General features: G+C 43.5%; 2 protein-coding genes across 8 annotated transcripts; both read right to left on the bottom strand.

Moving 5' to 3' along the window:
- Window positions 1-1,235: 1,235 nt before the first annotated feature.
- On the bottom strand, window positions 1,236-15,442 carry LOC147209122 (uncharacterized). 7 transcript variants are annotated; one of them, XM_086104745.1, is made up of 18 exons: window positions 15,371-15,442; window positions 15,132-15,151; window positions 14,876-14,894; window positions 14,245-14,378; window positions 14,094-14,174; window positions 12,192-12,245; window positions 11,925-12,080; window positions 6,044-6,190; window positions 5,607-5,664; window positions 5,441-5,531; window positions 5,200-5,341; window positions 3,660-3,764; window positions 3,485-3,584; window positions 3,301-3,394; window positions 2,166-2,240; window positions 1,981-2,083; window positions 1,755-1,906; window positions 1,236-1,424 (listed from the first exon to the last, which is right to left on the bottom strand). In XM_086104745.1, the coding sequence occupies exons 1-17, from the start codon at window positions 15,387-15,389 to the stop codon at window positions 1,787-1,789; spliced, it is 1,518 nt and encodes a 505-aa protein (XP_085960871.1). In that variant the 5' UTR covers window positions 15,390-15,442; the 3' UTR covers window positions 1,236-1,424; window positions 1,755-1,786. The 7 variants fall into 7 exon arrangements, 6 of the variants coding, with proteins under 6 accessions (XP_085960871.1, XP_085960873.1, XP_085960870.1 ...); XM_086104747.1 differs by having other exon boundaries at window positions 11,925-12,083; window positions 15,302-15,435; XM_086104744.1 differs by having other exon boundaries at window positions 11,925-12,083; window positions 15,371-15,435.
- A 409-nt stretch (window positions 15,443-15,851) lies between these two features.
- mfsd8 (major facilitator superfamily domain containing 8) lies at window positions 15,852-19,992 on the bottom strand. The gene is made up of 11 exons (XM_086104743.1): window positions 19,645-19,992; window positions 19,489-19,571; window positions 18,947-19,231; window positions 18,413-18,526; window positions 18,061-18,205; window positions 17,921-17,979; window positions 17,746-17,854; window positions 17,547-17,681; window positions 16,925-17,028; window positions 16,607-16,818; window positions 15,852-16,496 (listed from the first exon to the last, which is right to left on the bottom strand). Exons 1-11 carry the CDS (start codon window positions 19,701-19,703, stop codon window positions 16,290-16,292), a joined length of 1,512 nt encoding a protein of 503 aa, XP_085960869.1. The 5' UTR covers window positions 19,704-19,992; the 3' UTR covers window positions 15,852-16,289.
- Window positions 19,993-20,004: the final 12 nt, after the last annotated feature.

The raw sequence follows: 20,004 nt of genomic DNA, 5'->3' as shown, positions 1-20,004 counted from the left end.
GTCTCCTTCTTCCCACTCTCCCACCCTCCCCAGACACTAGCAGGAGGCTTTGATACAGTGGAGGGGGGGAGGCGACGAGGGGCTTGGGGGGGGCATCTCCATTTTTACCCGAGACCCTCCTCCTCCGCCTCCCAAACTGCTTCTCCTCAGCATAAAAGCATCTCCTTTCGTCTCTCCTTCATCGTGGATGCTTCACGTGCACGAAAATTGATACAGACAAGATTGGGGAGGGGAGAAGCTCATCTGGAACGCAGGAGCTTCCCCCCCCCCCTTTTCTTAAATGCAAGCCCAGCAAAAAAACAAACAAACAAAAAATCCTGTTCTAAGAGCCACAACCAGACAATTTATAGGAACTTGGTAAATTATGTATCGAATTGGTATCACGTTGGATATGCCCAAATCAAGAATTAATAGTGTGACGGCCCAATATCAGTTGCGCTCTTCACGATTTTCTCGCAAACACAGCCGAACAATGTCAACCAATTTTTTTTTGTTGATAGCCATGGACCATATTGTTAGACTTACAATCAGATTTAATTATCGTGTCTGTCTGATATTAAATTTTGTACTTTGACAATTCAATCTGAAGAATCAGAACATTCTCGTTTGACGCTTTGTAACAGCTGCAGCTGTTATGAAAGCGCTATATAAATCAGGATTTATTGTATTGTATTATATTGTACCTTACCACAACACAGGCATTAATTTAAAAAAAAAATCCATTGTGGCTGTAACTGTCAAATATCACGAAATCAAAATAAGGTCTCTCACTCTCTCTGCCCCTAATGCAAGTAAATTCAAACTGTGAGAAGCAAATTTAATGAAGCTAAAGGAAAAAATATGAAGACAACATAGTTTTTACATCATATTGTGGGACTAATGAGTAATTGTATTTTTTAATAAGTGTTAAAAAATATGCATACTTTACGCGGTTATTGTTAAACTATTACTTTAACGTTGTGGCGATGAAGGCTGGCATGTTTCACAATAGCGGAAGGCTAAAAATAGCCTTTTCCAAGAGTAGCCAAGCATCATTTCAACTTCCTCTCCCGTGACTCGCTATCACCAGCAGCCATTTTGTCGGCGTTAACACCCCCGACCCGATGCCCCACCCGCAAGATTAAAAGGACCAACACTTACTCGCTCACTCACTCAATGCATTCACTTACCGGCAAGCCCAAAATAACAGCAACGACAGACCGGTTTTCATCACGAGATCAAAAGGCCAAGATGAATTGAAGGAGCAAATGTAGTCCTTTAATTAAAGGGAAACATTTTAGAAGAAAAAAAGATATTTGGCATCAATGTCCTTTAAAAAAAAAAGACTTGGGACATGATTTATTAAAAAAATAAAAATAATAAAAAATCCATCCTTCTTTTATTGTCGGTTCAGGCGCACGTGGCCGCTCCCGTTTGAATTATGCCTGGAAACACACAATCAACACTGTTACATTGATCACCGATAGTTGGAAGTTACTGTCAAGATCAAAACACCTTTTAAATAGGTTGGAATTGCATATCTTGATTTCATCGCAATATTATGAGATTCTACCCAAATTATGGTGTCAATTAAATGATGTTGAGAAAAGATGATGAGGTTGTAAAATTGAGAAATGGAATTTGGACAAAGCCATAACTTTGTGAGCTCTACTTGCAGATTTGGTGTGATCACAGTTGTTCCTCTTATTTTTTTATACTGTTTGCAGAATATTTTTGTGTTATCAAATCAATATATTTGCAGAAACAAAGCATACCTGCCACCGCAGTTGGAAGTGGTTGAAGACACTTAGTGGGAATTGTCACTACGGCGGTCTTGAGCTTTGAGGGCCATCTTGGAGAAGCCCCCGTACGCGGGGATTCTGTCAGGGTATCGAACAACGATCCAGTTGCCCTTCAGCTCGAAGTTCTGAACAAAGACCATCGAGGTGAGTTGCACGGCGAAAGGAAGGTTGGCGGTCAACGGCGGGAGTTGCCACTCACGTGAAATAATCGGATGGCTTCGTCGCAGCACTCCTGCCGCGTAAAGTTGACGAAGGCGCAGCGGCGGTCGAGCAGGAGCTTGACGCTGTGAAGCGAACCCGCCCTGCCGAAGGAGACCTCATTCCCGTCAACTTACGAATGGCTCGCCGTTAACTTTATGTGGCGAAAGCGCCGTGCCCACTGACTTGCTGAACATGTTGGAGAGCAGCTGCTCCGTCACCGTCGTGGTCAGGTTGCCCACCCACACTGGAAACAGTTCCCTGCAAGGGAAACGGGGGAGCGCGCTCAATCTCCGAAACGAGTCGCACAAAAAAAAAAAAAAAAAATCAAGTCACACACACAAAAAAATTATAATAATAACTAACTTGTAGTTAAAAAAATTGGGGCATGAAAAAACATTAAATATCATGTAAATAAAATGCAAATAATGAGTATATAATCATAATATGTGATGACGAGACTGAATCTGAAATATTGTACAGAATAAAAACAATTCTGAGAATATTTAAAAATTTCCAAAGTCGTTAAAATTAGACAAATAAATCTTTATATTGCGGCCCGGTGGTCCAGTGATTAGCGCGTTGACCTCACAGTGCAGAGGTACCGGGTTCAATTCCAGCTCCGGCCTCCCTGTGTAGAGTTTGCATGTTCTGCCCTGGCCTGCGTGGGTTTTCTCCGAGTACTCCGGTTTCCTCCCACATTCCAAAAACATGCATAGCAGGCTGATTGAACACTCCAAATTCTCCCTAGGTGTGAGTGTGAGCGCGGATGGCTGTTCGTCTGTGTGTGCCCTGCGATTGGCTGGCAACCGGTTCAGGGTGTCCCCCGCCTACTGCCCAAAAACAGCTGGGATAGGCTCCAGCACCCCCCGCGACCCTTGTCAGGATAAGCGGATCGGAAAATGAATGAATGAATGAAATCTTTATATTTCATAAATAGCCGAAATATTAAAAGTAAAAACAAAAGTATTTTTATTGGCAACGGGTTAAAATATTAGCGAAAGCACCCCCCTCCCCCATTTCTATTTTTTTTTACAGGAACAGAAGTCATGATGTGAGGAAAAAATAGTGAATTAAGTCAAAATAGTTGGAAAATAAAGTTGTAATCTTATGTGTGTGTGTGTGTGAAGATGTACGAGAATAAATATGAATTCGCAGACAATAATTAGTCAAAATAATAGGACTAAAGATGCAATATTATGTGCATAAAGTCGTAAATCTTTAAATATGGTGTGAATAAAGCACAAACATTATGAGGAAAAGTGACGTTGTCCTTTCCCATGTGGCAATTGAAGATATTCGAGTCATGTGGGTGACTCACGGGTGGCCATCTTTTTGGACGTTGGAGGCACTGTGGATCTTCCCGAGGGGTTCGGTCTTCACCGCGGTTCCTGGAGCCGCTGGCACTCGGGGCGCTTCGACGAGAAAAATAGGGACGGCGCGGCTCAGAAGGGGCAGCGTCCGGGCACCTCAAGTCGCGGCGTTTTTGTTGCCGGTCCACTCACCAATTTGAGGGTTTAACCTGGACAGCACCTCGCGAGCTTTCGGCACCGTCCCGTGTATAATTAAGGCATTTGAACTCTGCTCCCGCGTAAAGCCATACCGCTGAAACAGAAAAGCGGAGAGGGGTCAACAAGAAAAAAAAGGAAGGTGCTTTGTGCGAGGCCTTCGCTGACTCACCATCAGCTGCAGTATCTGCATTCGTATCATTTCCTGAGCGGCCTCGGCGAAAGAGGCATCCAGCTGCAGGACCCCTTGGAAGGCATGCGCCGCCTCTTCGTATCTCTGGTGGAGAGAGGAAGGCGGTGAAGGGGGGCGCCGAGGAAAACCGCCGCTCTGTCCAGCTCTCAAACTCATTTTACAACGATAAGTTCAAGATGGCGCCGCGAGAGTGGCTGCCTTTACAGCAGCTCCTATATTTTGTTCTTCTACTTCTTCCTTTCATAACTTTGCTGCTGTGAATTGGGAATTTCTCCATTGTGAGACTAATAAAGGTTTTCTTATCTTACAACACAAGTTTTATTCTTTGGCTTTTGCCTCGGCATTGTTTGAGTGATTTATTGCGTTGACTGGTTTTATGTTATTGATGTATTAACTAGGGCGGCCCGGTGGACCAGTGGTTAGCGAGTCGACCTCACAGTGCAGAGGTACTGTGGTTCGATTCCAGCTCCAGCCTTCCGTGCCTACGTGGGTTTTCTCCGGGTACTCCCGTTTCCTCCCACATTTCAAAAACGTGCATGGGAGGCTGATTGAACACTCTAAATCATGGGTTCTTAACCTGGGTTCGATCGAACCCCAGGGGTTCGGTGAATCGTCTCAGGGGTTCAACGGAGCCTCTGCCATGGAGGTTAAGACACACCCGACTCAACATGTCAATTAGTTATGACGCGCCCGCTTGGCCATCGCTGGCTGCAGTTGATCACATGACATTGCTTGTCTAATCGGTGCAGTGGGAAATTTAGTTCACTTCATTGTCAACTTGTGACTGTCGTGATAGTACATCGTACAATTATAAAAAAAAAAGTATACTTATCTCTTGAAATTTTATCTACTTTTTTCTGTTTTTAATGAATGCATTCTTTATGTCTTGAATTTGTAAAAAAGTCCTATTTTTGTTTTTCACTAATTAAGGGTTAGGTGAATGTGCATATGAACTGGTTGGGTTCAGTACCTCCAACAAGGTCAAGAATCACTGCTCTAAATTGTCCCTCAGTGAGAGTGTGAGCGCGGATGGTTGTTCGCCTATGTGTGCCTCGCGATTAACTGGCCACCGGTTCAGGGTGTCCCCCGCCTACTGCCCGAGGACAGCTGAGATAGGCTCCAAGCACGCCCCGTGACCCTTGTAAGGATAAAGCGAATCGGAAAATGGATGGATGTATTAACTTTCCTTGTTTTTACTACTGATTGGTATTTCGTGTACAGCACTTTGCATGCAGCAATGGTCGTTTTAAAATGTTTGATAAAGTTGAGGGGGGGGGGGGGGGGTTCCCCTTCCGCTAGGTCTCACAGATGCCATTTCGTAATCAACTGCCAATGGCATTCATTTCTCTAACTATGTCGCATTTCAAATATACACACCTCACTATTTAGCCAAATAAAAGTCCCGGCTAATTGCACTTGGAGATGCCTTTCCCCAATTGAGTGTCAGGTGTCGTTCGCTTGACTCGATGAAGGCCTCAACCCAAAGTGTAAAGTGTAACGTTTAAAAGCGGACAGTGACCTTTAAACCGGCTAGAGCGCGCCCCTTGCGAAAGAGGCCTTTAATCCAGCCAGGAGACATGTTGAGGCACAACTCGGCGTCGGCCAGGGCCTTCTCATATTCCTGCATCTTCTCCAAACAGAATGCGCGATTTCCAAACAACCTAAAAGGAAAAGATGTGTTGCGTTAATGGCTTTTTTTTTAGCCTTCCAAAACAGGAACAGAAAGAAAACGAAGATGTAGCACACATAAGGGTACCGACTTAATTTCCGTAGGATTGTACTGGATGGCTTGGGTAAAACAATCCACCGCCAAGTCATAACGTCCGTCGCGCGCCCATTTATTCCCCCGAGCTTTAGGGAATTCAAAAAGTGTTTAAAACCCAAGAAAAATGATGCGCAAACGTGCAGGGAAAGGCGGGAACTCACTTGCAAGATCGTTACTTATTTCAACATTATCGGTAAGCACCAAGCCGCCAGCGGAAACCTGTGCCAAACATTGTCAAAAACGGAATTAATCTTTTTTTTTTTTTTTTAAACCAGGTAAACTAATGAACAATTTGATGAAAACAGAACTAACTGGACAGCGCGGATTGTACAAATTGTAACTGATGTAATTTCGTGTATCGAATCTCCAAATGGGATGTCAATCACAATGCAGTTTCACGTGAGTGACATTTTTAAGAAGTCATTTTAAAAAGAAAAAGTATTTTAGGAACAAGTCGTATTTACGAAAATGCCGTTCAAATATTACATCAAGTCATAACTTACTGACAATTTTTTTTCTACAATAATCTGTCATATACAGGCATAAATACGAAGGGAAAACATTTTTTTGCGTAAAATAAAGGAGTGGAGTGACTGACCTTGGCGATGTCGTCATTGGATTTCTTGGGGAGTTGCCCTTTGCTGGGCGGCTTCGGTTTCGCCTTCTCAGGCTTAGGCTTCGACTCCAATTTATGCTGGACTCTTTGGGCCGTTTGACTCACAAAACAACTTGTCATATCCAGTTCCTTTGGAAGAGAAAAAAAAAATGATTTTTGTTGTTGTTGTTATTTTAAAACTTCTTTGTGAAACCACAAAATAATACAAGTTATATCCAGTTTGTTCGCCCCAAAAATAAAAAAAGGTATATATTTTTAAGTAGGAATAAATTCACAATGTAGCTTTTAAATGAAATTACAAAGGTTGTGAAAATCAATTCGTTTGGAAAATGATAATGGATCATTCTATGCCAAATATCCCCCCCTCAAAAAAATTAAATACAGAAATAAAACCCAAGTGGATTTTCATGAAACTTGCTGTACTTGTTGATCGTGACGGCACGACACAAAATTTTTAGGTCAATCGGAGCAGCAGGTGGGAAGCTCCAGCCGACCGAATTTTAACTAGATTGGCAAAAAGGCCGCTTTCCTTTGAACCCCAAGAGCTTAAGAACGACGAGGTCAATCTTCGCAAGACAGGTATTGTTCGGAAACGGAATTTCAACAAGGAATCCGCATCTGCAATCACTTAAAAGATCGGAGCATATTTTAGTCATTTGACCTTTTCACCAATAACTTGACCTTGAAATTTACATGACCTTTAAGATTTTATTTCATAAATGCTCTCTCTCACGTTCTCTAAAACATTCAAAAGCTTCAGAGGTGTTAAAATATTTAGTTTAGCTGCAATATAATATATATCCATCCATCCATTTTCCAAACCGCTTGATCCTCACTAGGGTCGCGGGGGGTGCTGGAGCCTATCCCAGCCGTCTTCGGGCAGTAGGCGGGGGACACCCTGAATCAGGTGCCAGCCAATCGCAGGGCACACAGAGACGAACAACCAACCACGCCCACACTCACACCTAGGGACAATTTAGAGCGTCCAATCAACCTGCCATGCATGTTTTTGGAATGTGGGAGGAAACCGGAGCACCCAGAGAAAACCCACGCAGGCCCGGGGAGAACATGCAAACTCCACACAGGGAGGCCGGAGCTAGAATCGAACCCGGTACCTTTATATATATATATATATATATATATATATAGCGCGGCTGGATAGCTCAGTTGGTAAGGCATCGGTTTGGCGTACGGGAGACGGTGGTTCGAATCCCGCTTGGGGCAAAAATGAGCACATAACACCATCCAGTGTGGGTCCTTGGGCAAGATCCTTCACGCTAATGCCTACCTCATACAATGATGAGAGACAATAAAACGAGTGACATGCCGGCTCAGACGTCGCCCGGCCAAACAAGGTCTGCGTCAGGTGCTGGGGAACCAGAGCACCTTGATGAAAAATGGGCTACTGGAACAAAGCGGAGATGGGCGAGATGCGATAACATAGCTCTGTTGGAATGCTACTACTCAAGCAACCCTAGTCAGAGGGGTTACATGCAGAGAATGTGGGCAAAATGGTTACTTCGAAACCCACAGTCACGGTTGACCACGAAACAACTAGTAGCTCAGTGTTCCAACATCCACAAACGGCAACTGCTGTCACAACTTGAGATTGATGAGGTACAACGCAGGTTCCATGGTGAAGGGCCCCAGGCTGCCAGATCAGAGGAGGAGGTCATACCAGAGATTGGGAGGCAAGCCCCAATGAATGCAGATGATGAGATTGGGAGGCCAGCTCCATTGAATGAAATGCTGAGCGAGGCAGCAACTGACCTGAAAGCTAAGATCATGGCGAGAATGAAAGCTGGGCAACCTAGAAACCGATTACAACAGCTATGTGAAGTGCCACCTGATAGTCTCATGGAACGTGTGAATGCAGCACTGAGGGCGATCCCTACCGTAACGATCACGGAAACCAATGAGCTGATATACGCTTCAGCATCAGCGATCCTAGAGATGCTTGGCTATAAGAGCAACCATGGAAGCCATGAGATACGTTACCCACCGTGGAAAAGACGGTTGGAGGCTAAGATCAAGGCGGCTCGGAAAGATGTGAGTCAATTGACGGCGGCCCAGAGAGGTGTGATGAAAAGGCCGATACCCGAGAGGTACATCCAGATGACCATACCTGAAGCACTCGAAACTGCCTAACAAAGGCTCCAAGCCTTGTCCAGCCGCCTAAAGCGGTACAAGAAAGAGAATGAGGCCAGACGAATAAACAGGCTGTTCGCAACACAACCTGCGAAAGTGTACGCTCAGTGGCAGGGTCCAATCAACAGAGCTGACCCACCAAGACTGGAAACTGAAAGGTACTGGAAAAGGCATATGGGAGAAGGAGGTTGCACATAACAGCAGTGCACAATGGCTGGCGACCCTGAGAGAGGAGCACAGCAACCTCCCTGAACAGAACCCAGTTACCATACTGGCAGACATACAGGAAAGAGTCTCAGATATGAAGAACTGGACAGCACCAGGCCCGGACATGGTCCACACCTACTGGCTAAAGAAACTCACAGCACTCCATGAGCGCCTAGCAGCACAAATGAACCAGCTGCTGAGGGATGGGACTCACCCAGGATGGCTAACCGAAGGGCGAACGATCCTGATCATGAAGGATCCCTCAAAGGGCGCAGTCCCATCCAACTATCGGCCTACTGTCTCTCCACAACATGGAAGCTCATGTCAGGCATCATTGCGGCTAAGATAAGTGGACACATGGATCAATACATGAGCGAAGCACAGAAGGGCATTGTTGGAGATACCAGAGGAGCCAAACATCAGCTCCTGGTTGACAGAACAGTCGCACAAGACTGCAGGTCCCGACACACCAACCTGTGAACAGCCTGGATTGATTACAAGAAAGCCTATGACTCGATGCCACATACATGGATCACTGAATGCTTGGAGTTGTATAAGGTGAACAGGACCCTAAGAGCCTTCGTTGCGAACTCGATGAGGATGTGGAAAACCACACTTGAAGCCAATGGCAAGCCACTTACCCAAGTGTCCATCAAATGTGGCATATACCAAGGTGATGCACTCTCCCCACTGCTGTTCTGCATAGGACTGAACCCCCTAAGCCAAGTAATCACCAAGACAGGCTATGGATACCGCCTCAGAAATGGAGCTACAATCAGTCACCTCCTCTACATGGATGACATAAAGCTGTATGCTAAGAGCGAAAGGGACATAGACTCCCTGATCCACACAACCAGGATCTACAGCAGCGACATCGGGATGTCATTCGGGCTTGAGAAATGTAGTCGGATGGTGACTAAGAGAGGAAAGGTAGTCCGCACTGAAGGGGTCTCACTCCCTGAAGGAACAATAGCAGACATTGAGGACAGCTACAAGTACCTCGGTATACCACAAGCCAATGGCAACCTCGAACTGGCAACAAGGAAAGCGGCTACGGCCAAATACCTCCAGCGAGTGAGGCAAGTCCTAAGAAGCCAGCTCAATGGCAAGAATAAGACCCGGGCAATAAACAGCTATGCCCTGCCAGTGATCAGATACCCTGCAGGAATAATAAGGTGCCCAAAGGAAGAGATTCAGACCACGGACGTTAAGACCCGAAAGCTCCTAACCATGCATGGAGGGTTCCATCCCAAATCCAGCACCCTGAGACTGTACGCAAGCCGAAAGGAAGGAGGCCGGGGACTAGTGAGTGTGAGAGCCACTGTCCAGGATGAAACATCCAAGCTCCATGAATACATCAAGGAGGAGGCTCCAACGGATGACGTACTCAGAGAATGTCTCAGACAATGGGGAACAGAGGATGAGGCGCTGGAAGAGGGACCATCATGGGAGGACAAGCCCCTACATGGGATGTACCACCGGACCATAACTGAAGTGGCTGATCTCAGGAAGTCCTATCAGTGGCTAGAAAGGGCTGGCCTGAAGGACAGCACAGAGGCACTCATCCTGGCTGCTCAGGAGCAGGCCCTGAGCACCAGAGCCATTGAGGCCCAGATATACCACACCAGACAAGACCCAAGGTGTAGGTTGTGCAAAGAGGCACCTGAGACGGTCCAACACATAACTGCAGGGTGTAAGATGCTGGCAGGGAAAGCCTACATGGAACGCCATAACCAGGTGGCTGGCATAGTCTACCGAAACATCTGTGCGGAGTATGGACTGGAAACCCCAAGGTCAAAATGGGAAACACCTCCGAAGGTTGTGGAGAATGACAGAGCGAAGATCGTGTGGGACTTCCATATCCAGACTGACAAGATGGTAATGGCGAACCAACCAGATATCGTGATCATAGATAAAGGGCAGAGGAAAGCCGTTGTAGTGGATGTAGCGGTCCCAAGTGATGGAAACATCAGAAAGAAGGAACACGAGAAACTCGAGAAATACCAAGGGCTCAGAGAAGAGTTGGAGAGAGCCTGGAAGGTAAAGGTGACAGTCATGGGAGGTCGTGCCTGTGGTGGTCGGAGCACTCGGGGCAGTGACCCCCAAACTAGATGAGTGGTTGCAACAGATCCCGGGAACAACATCGGACATCTCAGTCCAGAAATGTGCAGTGCTGGGAACAGCAAGGATACTGCACAGAACCCTCAAGCTTCCTGGCCTCTGGTAGAGGACCCGAGCTGAATGAGGGATGGACACCACCCGAGGGGTGAGACGAGGATTTATTTTTTTTATTAGAGCTGTCAGTTTAGCGCGTTTTTATTGCCATTAATTTAAATGAATTTTAACGAGATTAATTTTTTTCTCGCGAGATTAACGCGGCACACGTCACAGCGGATGTTACGTTGCTCTATAAATAAACCAGAAACAAAACAACAAGCGTGCTGCATACTGTAGGTCCACGCAAGTGTGTTTTGCCAGCCACGGCAGAGACACCGAAAACGGATACTTAAAGAGTTTATGAATGGAAAGTTTACTTTTAAAAAGTTGCCAGATTGCTCCACTGACAAGACCAAAGTTACCTGTATCATACAGGTATACGATGTATGCCACTGACGCGATTGTTACTCGTTTGGAACTATTTTGTGTGGAAGGTTACAGTGTTCCGTGTCCATATAAATAGAGCGGGTCGAGCTTCTCTGTGTTCGTCTGACAGTCACAGCGCGCTGAGGCGGTGACATGACAACGAAAGTTCAGCGGTGCAGTGGTAGCGACCTAGCGAAAATAAAACGTCTCCAGTGTTGTCATCGAACCAAGTGTCGTCATCCGAAATGATGTCTCCGCAAAACCGTACAGAGACTTCCGCGCAAGAAGGACCAACAGAATCAACATAGCCTGACTGCTGTGTTCAAAGCAAACTTGAGAAAAACGAAGTATGCAACCATGGCTTAAATCCACTATAGGCTGAGTACTAGTTTACCTTAGATGTGCACTTTATAATGTTATATTGCTCTGTTTTAATTGCATAAAAAGAGCTGTTAAAGCAGCTGTTGTGTGACAAAATATTTTTTTCACTGTTGTTGATGGACAGTAATATTGTGTGAGAGATTATATGTGAATAACTACTCCAAGTGAAAAATGTTCACGTAAAATTCGAAATTGTTATTTCAGTAAATATTTGCATTTTGCACATAGAAAACTGATTCATGTTTCCATGTTGATGAGAGCATTAAAACGGGAAAAAATAGGACAAAAAATATATAAAAGGAAATTCAGAAACGACAAAAAATGTGTGAGTAATCACGATTAATTTTTTGTGAATTTGAGTTAATTATGACTGTTGCATTTTTAATTAGATTAAATATGTTAATCGTTTGACAGCTCTTATACACACATATATATATATATAGATTTCTTTTTCTTTTTTTTTTACTTGTATGTACTTTAAAAAGACTGAATACAAATATTTATCAATTCACAATCCCAAAAGAAAAACCGTGCCATCACTTACCTCAGCGTCCTGGTCGCTAACATGGCTTGAATCGTTTTGTCCACCGGCGCCGCCTTCCGCGCCACCTTCCGCTCCGCCTTCCTCTTGAACTTCCACATTGGCTTGCGTGCCATTTGGCAATTTGTCGCCGACCGCCGAATTCTCCTCCGCGTTGGACTGCTGCAAGGCAGCATTTAACTTTTGCACCGAGAACATACTCGCATGTGGTGGGGTGTCATTCATTCAAAATAATGTTTTGCATCATTTGTTTCAAATGCAACTACTTACGGCATTCTCTTTTTCCTTCTCCATTTTCTCCTGCCGCTTTCTTTCCTTCTGTCTCTTTGGCCGGCAACACAATGACAAAAAAGTCGTAATTTTACACAAATAAGTTTCCAAGAATAATGCAGAAATTCAAAAGTAAGAAAATGGATAACATTTTATGAGAATAAAGGCATACTTTTCAGAGGCACAAATGAATGGGAATGCAAATTCAAAATTTTCCCAGCAATTTTTCACGAGAACAAATCTTACAGTAAGAATGTAAATTTTTTTTCCAAATAAAGTTGCACAACTTACAGCACTGTCAAAATTTTGTCATTAAACACCAAGTCACAATTTGATGAGAATAACATAAAATTTCCAGGAAAAATCCAAAGTTAACATGTACCTCACGACATTATATTATGACAATAAAGTTGAAGTATTTGCAAGAATATTGCTGTAGTATTCTGAGAACATCAGACAGAGAAAAATAAAAATGTGAGGTGTAAATAAAGTGACAATTTTCCCAGAACAAAATCACAATTTGATGATGAAAGCCAAATCTGATTTTAAGATAATCAAGTCTTAACTTTCAAGTAATGAGTCCTAAATCTTAAGAACTAGATTTCACCTTTATGACAATAGAATCAGGTTTGAATGTATGTGTATGATTTTGTCATATTGCAACAGCAGGGGCGGTTCTGGATCAATTTCACTGAGGGGGCCGGGCTGGGGCCAGGGGTTTTGATGGGGGGGCACATTCAACCCAGGGCTAAAAAGACAGATTTGAAATCTTATTTGACTTTTTATTTCTTCAGACTTTGAAATTGTAGTCATAACATTACAGTGATGAGAAAAAAACAGTATTAGGAGGGCTAAAATGTCTGCAAGCGTAACAATACGCCGTGTCCATCTGTTGAGAATATTCAAGCCAGGGGATGATATGGTACCAGCCCGCCGGGGACAAACATTGCAAATACACTGAAGCTAGATGTTTTACATGCATATAATTATCCAAATTTTAAAAGGCAATGTCTTATATATTGATCCTGTTAAATAAAAATTAAAATAAAAAGGGAGACTAAAAAAGTTACAGAGACACACACACACACACACGCGCACACACACGCAGACGCACACACACACACAAACACGCGCACACACGCACACAAACGCGCACGCACACACACACGCGCGCACACACACACGCAAATAGCACTCGTGTCGTGGTAATATCCTTCTCTGCTGACTGCTTCTCATTTTCCCGCTCATTTTTAAATGGCGCAGCGCACTAAAGGGTCCGACTAGAATGTTAAATCACGCACTTTGGTTCCATCTTTCACGTCGGCGACTCGGCACGACTGCGTAATCTGCGCTCGGAGGGGGGGCCACAGAGGGGGCCAGAATCGGTGCTACAGGGGCACTGGCCCCCGCTGGCCCCCCCCCCCCAGAACCGCCACTGTGCAACAGCAAAGTCATAATTTTAGAAAGTGAGGTCGTAAATTCCTATGAATTAAAAAAAAATCACTGTAAGAGCTGTAACATTTCTTACAAGAAAAAAATTATAGTTTTCTGAGAATAATGTTGCATATTTCGTAGAATAATTAACATTCTACAGTTGAAATAGTTGGAAAGTCACCATTTTATGAGACAAAACTGACTAGAAATACAAAATACTACCTGGGAAACTAAAGCATTAATTTTGAAGTTGTACCATTAAAGTTGTCAGTTTTAAAAAAAAGGTGCAAAATTTATAATTGTTGGACCAAGTTGCACATTGACGTGAATCAAGTTGAAGTTGTAAAAGACTCATTAAAACTGACACCCCTTTTCCTCGCAGAATTGTGACATTATTGGCCTTTGCTATGACATGCTGACCTACATTCCTTTTTAGTTTTTAGTGTTGAGCTTTCCAAGCAAGCGTACCTGTTTCTTCAACCGTTTCTTCTGTGCCTTTTCTTTGATTATGGCCTGCTCTAGTAACCAACAGGCTTCCCTTTCAGTGTCCTACAGGAAAAAACAGGTGTCAAATATCCATGTACCAAATCAGAAACAAAACAAACAAACAAAAACATACACTCGCTTTGACCTCTTCCAGCAATTCTCTTCTGCGGAAGACAAAATCGAAATAATCATACTTTGTCCCTGACGAAAGCGCCATCACTTCTCTGACATCATCATCATCTTGATCATCATATGTACCATGTAAGGCTGTGAGGAGAGGAAAAATATTTTTGAAAGCATGTTTGTGTTTATTATCTGTCCATTTACTCCAATAAAGTCAGACTTTCAAAAGAAAGAAAAATCATCATTTCTACAAAAATAAAGTCATAACGTTACTTCAGCCAAGTCATCTTGTGACTCCAACTCAGGTGTCACGTTTTACAAGACTAAAGTCATAATATCACAAGACTAAAGTTTTAATTAATATTACGCCAACAAATGTGTCATTTTCCCCAATATTAGTCATAATATGCCGAGAATAAAATGTTATATTGCAAAAATCGCAGCATGCCTCCAATCCAAAATTTGTTTGAAATCGTTTGCAACAACATTCCTTTTTACAGTTGAATTAAGTTGAAATATTTATCCCGTGTAGTAGTAAGCGTTTTGGCGACCATAAAGATGTAAACGAGATTAAAGCGGTGATATTATTACAAAAAAACGATTGACTAAAATCAAGCCAGAATTCCGTGACGCCTTCTTACCTGTATTTCTATAGGTTCGCTGTGTGGGGAAGAGAGAGACAAATGACAACACTTTACAAAAACATAAAAAAACTGTATAAACGAAACTTGCTCATGTCATGTAGCTGAAAGTTTCACTTTCATTTTTCGTACACGGGCAGGAGAAAAAAAGTGCCAAAAAAGGGATGAGCTTTTGTTTCTTTTTTAAGGGGCGGCTTAAGAAGTGCTTCCTAACTGGATCGGACGACCATCAGTATCAACCGTGTATTGTACTTACCCACGGATGCATTCTAGAATCTGAAAGAGAAGAGAAAGGAAAAGGGAAAGGCGACAGAGTTAAGTGGTTGAAAGTCAATATATCTCGAGCTAACTAAAAGGAGGCAATTCGCTGCCCATGTAAACTTGTCACAAACACAATGGAAAGAGGCACCAAAAGCGTTTCATTACCCATTTCTCCACTCACAGTATGTGTAATGACGTAATCATAAGACCATTAAAATTATAAAAAATAATTACGCTGTAAACGCAGACACATATGCTCGTAAACTGTTCACATGTCGACTCATGAGTCAAAGTCTGAGGGGCGGGACTTCCGGTTATTGAGTGGAATCTTTCCGTTTTTCTGAGTACGTTTATACCGCCTCCCAACCACATCTTCCTTTTATGTACCGTTTAAACGAATACAATATATGTATATTATTGAGGGGAGGGGGGTTGTACCTCAAAAACATAATTTTATTCTCGCGCAATGCGGGTCCAAGGTTGGCTGTGATTTTTTTCTTCTTTTTTTTTTAAATGTATTTTTAACGCATGCGCAGTGTGAGGATGCGGGACTCCGCTGGGCGGAAGTAGTTTGCGCTCCAGTACTGTGAATTATAAATATTTTACACAGCAACAATTTACAGTACATACCAATTTCATGGAATGTACTAATCAGGGAAATAATAATGTATGGTCGATTTACACAAGAACAAAAACGTACACAAAAAACGTGATCTTGCATTTTATATGTTTATCGAAATAAAATATAAATCTCTTGTCATTCAGGTCCACATACATTTTTTAGAATACTCCTAGCTTCCTGACAATGTATTAAAAATTGCTTCAATATGGGAAATATGACAATTGCTTCAAAATCCATCATTCTCAGTTTAAAAAAAAAGTTGTATAGCATATATAGTATGTTCACATTATTAAGTCACATTTTTAAACCAGTGCATGCGCCTGCGACATTAAAACATGCATTAGCATAAAGTTCACACACCTTAGTTTATTGAAAATGCAATTGATTAAAAACATGTACTAGTGTATCAGTAACGAAGATGTAGTAACTCAATTTAAAACTGGAGGCCAATCTAGATGCCCAAGTTCACACATGTTCCCTTTCAAACTCATTTTTTGGTCCTTTGGTGGGTCCAGTGTGGAAAGTGTCTGCTTATTCTATTGTCCTGCCATGACGCACAGAAAAGGCGATGAGTCTGTGGTAGACGAAGCTGAGGAGGACGATGGCCGCCGCCACCATGATGCAGATGATAGTGAAGGCCCAACGAGGGCCGAGGAGGGTGTACACGTGGGAGACAAACACGGGGCCCAGAGTCCGCGCGCCGCTCCCAGACGCTGTCAGCCAGCCCATGTACACGCCCTGGAAATAGAAGTCAAGTTGGACATCAAAATCGTATTATAGACAAGAGAAACAAAAAGCAAAGTCTGAGGTTCGAAGCTAACCCTCTTCACATCGGTTAGCTCTTCTACCTGAGGTTTTGGTCCAAGGATTTTGGAATACAGCGTGTAGGACATGACGTTGCAAGCCGGATAGCCCACTCCGATGAGGAAATCTGAGGTGATGTACTGAGCCAGGTGGATGGCGGGGGTGTACTGACACCAGGTCTGGTCATATGGGCAGCCCGTGGACTCAAAAGAGCTGTTGGATGATAGCTGACTGACCAATGAGTTGTTTTTAAGGTCTAGGGAGGGTGGAAAAACAAGGTTACCTTCAAACGTGAAACCATGTCAGTAGCGCCCCCAGCCCCCCCAAAAAAATGATTTTATTTTATTTCTTTTTTTTAATACCTGCCCACTGGATTTTAGGGTAATGGTTGCCCCATGGTAGCAGAATGAAGAAGCCGCAGAATATGATGGCCAGACCTGCGAGCAGCACCGGCCGATCCCCGACTCTAAAATAAAACGTCTGCTTAATGACTACGTTAAAGTTATTCATTTTTGTTTAAAATAGCAACGCTGAACCAGAATTCCATGTCTCAATGTAGCCAAAGGTACAATCCTGGTGTGTTAATACACCTTTTGGGGCTGTAAATCCTTGTTGTGGGAACTGAAAGCAAGTTGCCACGAAAACCCTTCTTATTTTTCTTCCATTTTCAAGACGAAGAAGAACTTCCGTCACGTCATAAGGATTTACAGCGCCGGTACTTCCTTCTGCATTTTAAAAGTATTTTGCATCAAAGTTTTATTCATTAAGTGTAAGAACTGTTTATGAGGCTGGAAACTGTGTGCGTGTTTTATATGTCTATTGCTGCGAAATCAAGAGTGCAGTTCACTGCATCCCAGATTTGGCGATTATTCTTTTTCCACATTGACTGCTACTGCAGACTCATGTACCCACATATTTAGTCGCTAGTTGGTGGATTTTGTCTATTGCGGGTCAATAAACGAGGGATTTCTGTATTTGCGTTACCTTTGAGCAGCCACTTTCACCGCCAGAAAGACCAGGATGGATTCAAAGCCGATGCAGCAGATGATTATGCCGTTGTAGAAAACAGCTTCTCTCCTCGTCCACGCAAACATATCCATGGATAAAGGTGTGGCGATCCTGTTTCAGAGGGCAGTCACGATTACAAGGCTCGGCATCACATGACAGCAATCTGCCCACATACGTTTCAAAGACTGCGAAAATGAACATGACAATGAAGAAGAGGACGTTGGAGGTGTAGGCCGCTACTTGGTCGATGGTTTCCTCCGGGTCCTCGATTAGGTCCACTTCATCTGGAAGAGACGGGACAGCAACATACCAGATTAGTGTTCCAATGGAAGACACCCATAACATCTTACCTTCCGAGAGGTAGTTGATGGCTTGAATGCGTCTCCCGTCATCATCGACACGATGCTCCCTGTGAGACGGACAACCATTGGCTACAGAAGCAAAGCCACCCTTTTGTTGTCAAATGATCGTTTCTTTCAAAAGACTTCACCTGAGCACCAAGGCAACCAACAAGATGTTGATGACGCCAAAGACGGCGGCCAGTAAAGCCGGAGCAGTGTACATGTTGAGCTTCAGCTGGATGAATTCCACCGTGTAACCCACTTCCCCGAGGAATGACAAGCAAGCTTGCAGAGCTGACGGACATACACACGTATTACAAAAAAAAAAAAATTACACACATTTTCCACATATTAGGCCTGCTTTTTTAACAAGTCCCAGAGACAAGTCTTTGGCGACAGACAGGAACCAAGACTGTATGGCACTGTAGCTTGCTTTCAAGACGATGACCCAACTCTCAAGTGTCTCGTCTAGATTCAGTGGAGGTAAAAATCCACAATAACCTGGTCCAAGGATGAACCCCAAGGCTTGACATGCACTCATGTTCGCCATGGCGTTCGTCCTCTCCTTCAGCGATGTGGCTCCAGCAACGTATGATCTCACCACAGCAACATTACCTGTCATGACACAAATGGTGTTACACTGTCCACTGACGAGAGTACACTTCTCCCCTGCTAGAATGTGTCTCACCTACCATGATCCATCTTAACATAACTCCTAGCCATGAAACTCCCTATCTTAGCCTTGAGTGCCATCTAGGGGCACACAGCACTAATCAATACAGTACTGGACTGTGTATAGTTTGCTATACTGTATATTTTCTGGGGTGTTCAAATATGTTTGCAATGGATTTAAAAAGTGGGTCTTAATAAGTTTCAATGTGTTTATACCATAAGTGAAGGTTTGAGCTATTTCAACAAATGTTTTTTGTGTGGCTTTTCTCGCATATTTTCGCCTATTTATGGCTACCCCCTCCCTCCCACGATAAATGGGGGTTTCCTGTACATATGACATCATTAATTAATGATGATTACAACCTGCTCCGAACCCCACAAAGGCTCGCGAAATCAGTATGTGGTACTTGTCCCCGGTCGATGGCAGGGAAGCGTAGGCATAGTAGATGTTGGCCGACAGGTTGATGAAGATGGAGCACACTAGCGGCTCTCTGCGCCGCCGGTAATTGGACCACAGGCCAAAAAGGGGCGATGCCACCATCTGGCCGAGACTGTAGGCCGCCACCACCCAGCCCAGGAAGGTGGCGTCGGCGCTGTCGTCAGACTTTTCTAAGTACGGCCACAACGATGTTATTACTATGGTGAAACCTGTAAGGATTGACAAAGAGCAATGGTTGAGAAACCAAATAAATATCAATACATTGTGTGCATTTTTGTTCATATACACATAGATATATATATATGTATACATACATACAACACTGAATCATTATTATTATTATTATTATACAAAATAAATGTTATTTAGCAGCAGGGGTGAATCAACACCTCAATTTGATGTAGTGTTCTTTTTCGGTCAGGGTTTCTGCACAAAATATGAACAAAAATATATAAACTTTTCTCACCAACGCTGCTGAGAAACATTGTGAAGTACATGACTCTGATCGATCTCCATCGGCTCTGGTAATCGTCATCATGAACGTCATCACTGTGCACAAGTTTCAATAAAGTTTAATTTAAAAACAAATTACTACTACTTGACATCATAAAATCACAGTCACCTCCTTGGTTCGTCCCGGAGTAAAGGGGTGTTTTCGTCCGAATCAACAAACTGAGACATCCTGGCTTTAAATTATATCCATATATATGTTTGAGGGGAAAAAAAGCTCGCTCTCGCACAACCGCAAAGCTACGGGAAGCTAACTAACTAGCAAGGAAGCTGGTTAGTTAGCCACTGCAGCTAACTTTCAACCCGTCAGTAAGTTTGTTCCATTGACAAATGCCTCGCATAGTGTTTATCGAGTTAAATAGTCACGTCTTTGCCCTCGGTGCGTGACCAAACGCCAGAACAGCTGGACTCTGTCACCCGAAGCAACTCTTTTGACAACGACTGCAAGCTAATGCTGCTAAAACGGACACGT

This window comes from Hippocampus guttulatus, chromosome 2 (genome assembly GCF_054856545.1).
Source record: "Hippocampus guttulatus isolate MCC_2025c chromosome 2, RoL_Hgut_1.0, whole genome shotgun sequence".
Taxonomy (NCBI): domain Eukaryota; kingdom Metazoa; phylum Chordata; class Actinopteri; order Syngnathiformes; family Syngnathidae; genus Hippocampus; species Hippocampus guttulatus.
This window is presented reverse-complemented; position numbering and strand designations above follow the sequence as displayed.

Coding starts and splice junctions, on each gene's coding strand:
- LOC147209122 (XM_086104744.1), bottom strand. Junction 6,191..11,924: donor TTAGCGACCAGGACGCTGAG/GTAAGTGATGGC, acceptor TCTCTTCCAAAG/GAACTGGATATGACAAGTTG. Junction 5,532..5,606: donor AATAAGTAACGATCTTGCAA/GTGAGTTCCCGC, acceptor AATTCCCTAAAG/CTCGGGGGAATAAATGGGCG.
- mfsd8 (XM_086104743.1), bottom strand. CDS start 19,703: ATGTCTCAGTTTGTTGATTCGGACGAAAACACCCCTTTACTCCGGGAC. Junction 17,855..17,920: donor CATCAACTACCTCTCGGAAG/GTAAGATGTTAT, acceptor CGTCTCTTCCAG/ATGAAGTGGACCTAATCGAG. Junction 16,819..16,924: donor CCCTAAAATCCAGTGGGCAG/GTATTAAAAAAA, acceptor CACCCTCCCTAG/ACCTTAAAAACAACTCATTG.